Source organism: Poecilia formosa, unplaced genomic scaffold (genome assembly GCF_000485575.1).
Source record: "Poecilia formosa unplaced genomic scaffold, Poecilia_formosa-5.1.2 Scaffold15, whole genome shotgun sequence".
Classification (NCBI taxonomy): Eukaryota; Metazoa; Chordata; class Actinopteri; order Cyprinodontiformes; family Poeciliidae; genus Poecilia; species Poecilia formosa.
Genome location: NW_006799954.1, coordinates 3,523,643 through 3,531,874, shown reverse-complemented (window position 1 = coordinate 3,531,874; position 8,232 = coordinate 3,523,643). Strand labels below are relative to the sequence as shown.

The following is an 8,232-nucleotide window of genomic DNA, read 5'->3' as shown; positions in this document are numbered from 1 at the left end:
AGCCAAAACGGAAGTTGTGTGACGTCATGTGAAAAGGGTCTATTGCAACAATTATTGCCTTGTTCTTTTATTTGTGCAGCACAATCTTGTTTTTAAAGGGTTATGTAAGTAATAATAGTATGATGTTATTACTACTATGTAACAGAAATATAAATAATGTTATCCAAACTATGCATTTATTGTTAGAATCATTTTGGTGATAAACAAAGTTTAACACCACTCTGCTAGCTGCTCATCTGCTGCTCAGGCAGGAGCAGATATTAGCTCGTTTAAATACCAAGATAAAGCTCAGAGGGCTTAGAGAGCAAACAACCTGCTTTTCATTGTGGTATCAGGAGGAGCGACGAGCGGCAGCACCATGACGATCGTCCACTACTGTCTATTATTGCTTTTTGTGTTCCTGCTGCCAACTTACAGTAAGAACTATTTTACTCTTAATATTCCACCTTTTTTTTTTTTTTTTGGGGATTTTTCCAAATCTCTTGGCAATCATCAAGATGTTTGTGTTTTTTTTTTTTTTTTTTTTTACAAATTGGTTTTAGTATTTGTATAAAAATGGAACTTAAAAACATTTCTCCACCTGTTATTTGACTTGTTCCATTCAGGCACTTCTTTAGCTACCTGTTTCTCTGTACATTAGTCCAGGCACTTCTTTAGCTACCCGTTTCTCTGTACATTAGTCTCTGCTTTTTGGTGGACGACTCCCTTTCCATTCTGACCTTTAAAAGGTAAAGGCTGGACAGGACAACGCAACAGTTTGTTTTATTTTCAAGAAAAAGGCATCTTTTAACTGCTTAAAAAATATATATTCAATATTAAAACATAAAATGGTATTTCCCGTCATGACTGTTGTTGGAGGTTGATTTGTGTTGTTATTCTAATAATTGTTTGCTTCGCTGCAGTTCATCCTCCTCTCCTGTAACCAACATGCAGTCAAAAGCAGCTAATCTCTTAACAGGCCTGGAGACTAATACTTTTAGCATGTGTGGAAAGCGGCTGTGCAGTGGGGATAGATTGGGGTCAGCAACACTCAGTGGGGGATATTTAATGCCAAGGCAAAACACAGATGAGCACTAATAGGCAGCAAAGAAAACCAGCAACAAGGACCATTTTAATGATGAAATCTTTGTTTCCTGTTAGTGTTTTAGTTATACTTTTCAAGTTGTGATTTTCTTCTTTAACAGAGCCTACTTTTATCGTGACAGAGTCGACCTTCTGGTTTGATTTGTACGTCTACTGTCTCTAAACTATATCTGTACAGGGACAAACCTGCGTCTGTGTCAGAGAGACACATCTGAGGTGAAAGGAAGCAACTTTGATGGCAAAATACAAGAGATGTGCTGCTGTGAAGAATGTTTGAAGCTTTTAGTGCCTTTCGGCTCTGATCCTCTTAGGAACAGCGTTTGAGACTGCATGTCTGGAATAAAGGAGACGGGGATGGAGGGTTTTAGAAGGAACCGTTTAAATCTAAAGCATTGCATAGGTCAATTCATTTTCAAATAGCCGCTCCTTTCCTTAGGATAAGAAATCAGGGCACAGAAAGGCATTTAAGTGCTTTATGTGCTGAAACTGGTTCCCGAGGCATTAGAAGTTTAGGGAAAAATAAGTATTTTTAAACATGTGGACACAACTGCTGTAATTTTCCGGTAGATTTGGGAAGATTTGTGCGAGGCGAGGGAAGGGATTAATTAACGCTGTCTCCTCGCTTTAGTCTCACTGCATCAGCGGAAGACTGTCACACATTGGAAATTCACACGGCTTGCTCATCAATCACGTCCTGTGTGAACAGAGATATCAAGAGTCGGGGTCTGTCTGGGAACCTGATTTGGACATGCTTTACACCTGCATCACTGGAGCTAACTCTCCTCTTCTGCAGCTTTAAGGTTTCTAGGCCATGCCCTGGATACCGCATTAACTGTTGAAAAAAAGAGCAATGGGTTGGGCACCTGCAAATGTTCTCTTTAAAATCATCAGTTCCAATATCATCTTAGTAGATTGTTGAGGACAGGATGCAGGACAAAAATTAGATCTGCTCAGCAGTTTAATAAAATAGCAACAGTAGTTTAAAAGTGACCTGATATGCTTCCTTGAACAGGTTAGGACAAACATGTTCATTATTTTTTTTTTGCACAAAATCATTCTTAGATAATGAGATTTTAGTCTGCTCAGTTTGGCCTATTTTGAGCTCCTTTTATAATGAGCAACTTGAGGGCCTGTTGTCACTTTAAATCCAAATAAGCTGCTGCTGGTCACACACACCCAATTCCACATTTACTGAAACAAACAGATGTGCAATTACATAACCAACCATCTTTGAAAAGCATAAGTAGAGCCTCTGACACAACCAATAAGGATGCAGCAAACTGGTTTCTAAATGGTTAGTCAACAACAAATCATTTGTCTCTTCCAGCAACCATTGTACAGCACATACAGCGGTAAAACCAGCTGACCAAACATTCTAGAGCTAAGGTTCAGTTGCTCGGTAACAGGCTGGGCTTCGTTGGGGTTGCCAGGTTTTGAAGTGTGGTTCTGTTTAAAGGTAATTAGCAGTTAGTATTTTACTCACAGTAAATATCTATCTCTCATCTTGAAACAATTCCAGTCTCAAAATTATCACAGCGGTTTTGCCAACAGTTTTATGAACCCCAGAAGCATCGTCACATAAGCCCAAATCCACTTTTGCATGGTAAATTAAATAAATGTATCTCAAACATGCAGCACCACCAGAACTGTTTTTGGTCTGAAAGAAATTAAGGCAATATGAAGAAAAAAATAACATAAAATCAATAAAATAGTGTTAAAATTTTTCAGCTTTTAAGCTACTTTGCTTTTATACTGTGACACAAAATACTTCACATCTCTCAGTTCTCCTGATGTTTTTTAGACTGGAACATATTACATTCACTCTTACTTCCATTTCTTGTGAAAACAAACATTGGCTTCTGTGTATGAAACCATCTAATGCAAAACCGTCCCAACAAGTAGCCTTCACATAAATGGGTTGACAATATTTTAAAATGATTTGGCTTTGGTTCCGTTTTGACTAGATATTAGCTTCAGCCTCTGGGTCCGTCTAGATTTTGCTGACACCAAATTTTCTACTTCAGGTGAAATATTAGTAGCCAATAACCTTTTAAGTAGAACCTTACTTCAGACATCCTGAACCCTTTTTGATATATATGTATACATAAATAAATAAAACATGCATAGCATCTTGTTTTGACCTTGTCTCTGTCCCATCGAGGCGAGGCTTTGAAGTGCTACACCTGCATGGGCTCTAATAACGATGACTGCAACCGACAAGGCTCCAAGTCCTGTCCCAGCTACTCTGATGCCTGCGCGGTGGTGGTGGGCCATGACAGTAAGTCTGCTGTTTCTCTAAGGTGTCTGGATCTCTTCTTGTTCATTTAGTTTCTACCTTCTGTTATTCAGACAGCATTTACACTACGTTTTTTTGTGTTCGTTCTGCCTGTGTGCACATGACTGTGTGTGACGGTGTTTGCTGAAATCCGACCTGCTGTTGTCTGGAGAAACATCCCAACCTGCATTGCAGAGAATGAAGCTTTTTGCCTCCATTTGACAAATACCCTTAATTAGGACACCATGTGGTGCTTCAGCACAAACATTTTAGTTTATTCATTTTTTTTTATTTAGAAAAAAGACATTGAAATAATTGATAAGTTATTGAAGTTTTACAAAACAATAAGAATCACCTATTTAAATCTTAATCTGAAGGAGGAATTGTTTCCATTTTGGGGCGCAATCTTATTTTAAAGAAAGAATGGGGAGATGTCAATTTATCACAACTAATGTTTCATTTAATCAGATTATTCACACATGATCAAGGATTATGATGATATTGACATTATATTTACTTTTAGAACTATAAAAATAGTTTTTTTTTATATCCTAAAAAAAAGGAAATGAAAATAAACATGATAAAGAGCTTACTTAAAGGGCAGCTTCTAAGAGATTGAATGTTCTGAATTTTGATAGTTAAACTGGTAAAAGTAAAAATCTGACCCACAGTTGTAACTGGTGAATAAATTTTGAGCTACAATATCCAACGCTAGCTTTGAGAGGGAGGTTGGTAGAGAAAAACAAAGAGGAAAGTGTTCTAACCGCCTGGGGACGTCACTCTGAGCACCAAAAGAAGAACCACTGTAGTGAAGCAGTCTTGGTCTCTTGATCTGTTTTTTTTTTTTTTTTCTCTTTTTCACCGCCTTGTTTCTCAGATCAGCTGACAAAGTAATATCACTGCAACAGTTGTCTTTTGAAGTGGTCACATATAACTAATTGCATAGCAAAATCATGCAACTGAAATCTCTCAAGCAGATTAAGCTCGATTTTGACTGCTACTCAATCTGCAGTAAAAAAAACAACAACAAAAAACAATTAGACAAGTAGAATATTATATTTTACTGCCTCATTCTTTACATTCTTTAAAACTAAGGGAGATAGTTAAGAAATATAAGCCAGCAGTGGACAAGGTGGAAGTTATTTTCCCAGGACTGAAAACTGAGTTTAACACATTGCCAACTATTTAAAGTTAGAACTAATCATAAATGAATTGTAAATAGTTTGGGTCAAATACAGGTGTTTTAGTTACCTGTAAGAGTCCAAGCTCAATATGTTTAAGGTGTGTGAAATGTCAAATCCTGTTGCCTGTGGTCACAACAGTTTCTTATCAAACCTGCAGTGATTTTAAAATATCCTTCATCTCAGATGCCTGCAGTAATCTTTTGATTTGGTTGTCAGTAGCAACGCATTACTTTTTTCGCAACAGCTGTTTTCACTTCTGGTGCACTGATTGGCTTCTGTGAGACAGCTGTTAAACGGATGCGTCTCTCACATATATTTCTGTGTGTCTCATAAGGCGGTGTGATGAAGTCGTGTTCCTACAAGTCTTTCTGCAGTCAGGCCAGCAGCCAGGGATACAGAGCGCCAGGGGTCAGAGTTCACTGCTGCTACAGTGATGACTGCAACATTAAAAGCTTCGCCTCTCCGCTGCCAGGATTCAGCTATTGGCTGCTGTCTCTTCTGCTACTTTTGCACTGACTTTTTTTCACAGGACACACAGACAATCTGATCATGCCAACAAGAATCCATTCAGCATTCAATCGCCAACGAAATGCCAAAAAGACTGCCTGTTTTCACTCTTGATGACGTCCTACTGACCACCACTCCACTTAGCTTTGGTTAATGTATTTTTTGGAGTGCAAGACATTAAGAAAAAGCTGCATACTGAGCAGTGAATTAATGCTTATGAACCGTATAAATAAATCAGTCAACCAGCTGCATCTTTGATGGCAGATGGGCATGGCCCAGTTTGCTAATCTTGAGTAAAAATACCATGTTGTCATGGCATTTGCACATTTTCTTTCAACATTTGAAAGAAAATGGATCTAATTGCTTTTAGTTATAAAGTGAAAAGCAACAACTATTTGCTGCAGCTTCAAAATATTGATTTTTAGTTATATTAATATTGTACATAAAAAAAAAATCTATTTACTATTATGATTTCAAGGCCTTGACTTAACCCTGAACTATACAGCCAGATGTGGGTCTAACTCCCCGACACAAGTTCACAAATTTCGCATGAAAATTACAACAATAGATCAGCTTCAAAGACTTTAGCTCAAATGATGTCAACATCATTTGTTACAAAGCCATATTACAGAAGCTTTCTTTCAGCCAACAGTGCAGCAACAAGTGGAGGAGGGGCAATGCTCTCCGACAGCCAGAAAAAACTTGTCATTTTGCCATTTTCTCTAAACGCACTGTAAGGTATAGAAATACTTTATAATTCTGCTTTTCTGCTTCCTTTTCTGTTTTGTAAAAATGATGAACCCCATATTAGATGCTTTACCACATCTAAACACTCCAGTATTTGAGCACAGTTTGCGCTGAAATAAACAGTCCTGTGTTTAAAAACGCACCAAAGAGTGTACTCAGCTGGCATGTTTTCTGTGCTTTTTTGTTATTAGCCTCCTTCCTGCCAATCATCAACCTGAGTCGTGTTAACGCTCCTGGTAGGAAGTGAGAAGAAGCCTCTCACACACTGTTCACAACTGTGGCCAGATGTGTTACTCTGAGATACATTTGCTGTATTTTGAAGTTACTTAGGGAGTTTCTGACATTGTGAACAGAATCTGGACACACCTCACAGACAAAGAGGTGGCAGCATTTCTAACAGAAGCAATTCGTGTTTTGATGTGCATTACATTAAAGTATGTCACTTTTTGTGTCTTTATGTATATTTAGAGCTGTTAATCTGAAATAATGAAAAGGTGAATGTAATATGAATAGAGTGTTCATTCCTGTCAATATGTGCATTTATTACTGTGGATTATTTAAATACACCAGTGAATTATTGTGTGAAGATACAAAGACCCTCTTGTCCTCTCTGCAGAGTATTAAAGGTTTACTCATCAGATCATTACGTCTATTTAACTTTAGACATTTAATGATTAAGTTCATTCATTTTCATAGTGGACGTAACACAACAATTTCAATATTTTTTTTTTTTTAAACAGAAATTTAGAATGTGAATTTTAAACCTATTGTGGATTTGTTTTATGCCAGAAACAGGCTTCAATACATAAATACACTTAATGTTTGGTTGAAAGTCCCTGAGAAAATTGGAGAAAAAACACACACACACATATGTAGCCATGACCAAGATTATGGCATAATTTTAGTTGAACATTTGAGGACTCAAGCTTATTTTAGAGCTTGTTAAGTCTTTGTTTTTGTGGGTTAAAAAAAAAAATTAAGAAAGTTCTAAGTCAGGTTTCTTCCAGAATCCTATTGCAAAACCAGCCTAATTCGCCCAAATATCAGTTTGAATTTCAACTGTATAGAATTGAAAGGTGATATGGATTAAAAAAATGTATTACAATGATTTGTGGTATTTTGTGTGATAACAATAAAACTGAAGTGAAATTACTACATATTCTCTAACTTGGAAAGAAATTAGTATCTATGCTGAACATTCTGGAGGTTGGTGGAGGTTTTAATTATCTTTAATTGGAATTTATTATTGTCGCAGTTCATCAACAGTTTTCACAGTAACATTACAACAAATACCCACCCCTTCTGTATAACTGTTGATTTTGGGTAGAACAGTCTGGAAGCAATCTTCCATCTTCATTAATCCAACCATTTTGTGCAATTACACAACACAACTTGCACAACAAATTATGCAACATGAAGTTGCCTTATTATCCTGTAGCCAACAACATACTTGACACAGTTGGTACAGTGTTTTTAGGCTTAAAGGATGGATGGACAGAAGGACGGACAGATGAACAGGTAGATGGACACATCACCTTTATGGAACGGGATAGGTAATTAAGTCTGAAAATAAAACTATTTCCCCATAGAGGAATTACTTGTGCCGTATCTATTAAAATCTGTGAAATACTTGAGTTAAATTTCACACTTTTCCAGACTAGGAATTCTTTATGCCGTGTCTCTTCCTGCATGTCTGCTTTTGTAATTCTCCCAACCTCCACTGTGGGGCAGTCTAGTCACACTTGAACATCCATCCGCCACATGCCATCAAATTTACAAAACTCTTGCAATTCATATCGACCGACCACGCCTCGTGGGCTCAGCAGAGATTAGCTTTAGTCAATAGTGATAATCATTGTACAGTTTTTTTTGCTGTCTGCTGGGCTTTGGACGTTATTTAAAAAAGAAAACTGCAACTGCTTTCTCTCTGTTTCTTCTGTATTGCCACAACTCTTTGTTTTCCCTTTTGCTGTGCTTCCTCTCGTGATGTCCTGCTGCTCTCTCCTTTGACAGGCAGGTGTGAGAGTGTGAAGGCATTGCCCTGCAGAGGGATAGACACTGACCTCAAACCGTGAGTTTATGAAGCCCGTTTGGTCCAGGCTCCAGGGTCTTCACGTCCGCAAACAGGCCCCTCGTCAGCCCTCATCAGATTTATTTGGAAAGACTCTTGAAAAGAGATGCAGTTGGTATTACATTTAAGTTCTGACGGCGGGTCAGTGGGTCACATATTTTGTGCAGGTGTCTTTAAATTTTCCTTAGTTCTTCTCATGATTCACTTTGAAGTGAGACTGCTCTGTTTCTACACTGCATGGCCATTGCAGAAATATCATCTTCTCTCCTCACCAACACACACGCACACACACGCGCGCGCACACACACACACACATTTGTGAGGACAGAGTTTCAGATTCAACACAGGATTTGAAAGCGCAATCA

General features: G+C 37.8%; 1 protein-coding gene across 1 annotated transcript; it reads left to right on the top strand.

The window, feature by feature from the left end:
- The first annotated feature begins 228 nt into the window (after positions 1-228).
- ly6pge (lymphocyte antigen 6 family member pge) lies at positions 229-6,439 on the top strand. Its single transcript, XM_007546262.2, has 3 exons — positions 229-416; positions 3,245-3,361; positions 4,877-6,439. The coding sequence occupies exons 1-3, from the start codon at positions 359-361 to the stop codon at positions 5,056-5,058; spliced, it is 357 nt and encodes a 118-aa protein (XP_007546324.1). The 5' UTR covers positions 229-358; the 3' UTR covers positions 5,059-6,439.
- The last annotated feature ends 1,793 nt before the right edge of the window (positions 6,440-8,232 follow it).

Bases quoted from the DNA above. Each gene is read 5' to 3' on its own strand.
- ly6pge (XM_007546262.2), top strand. From the start codon at position 359: ATGACGATCGTCCACTACTGTCTATTATTGCTTTTTGTGTTCCTGCTG. The intron at 417-3,244 runs GTAAGAACTATT...TGTCCCATCGAG, and splicing joins GTTCCTGCTGCCAACTTACA to GCGAGGCTTTGAAGTGCTAC. The intron at 3,362-4,876 runs GTAAGTCTGCTG...GTGTCTCATAAG, and splicing joins GGTGGTGGTGGGCCATGACA to GCGGTGTGATGAAGTCGTGT.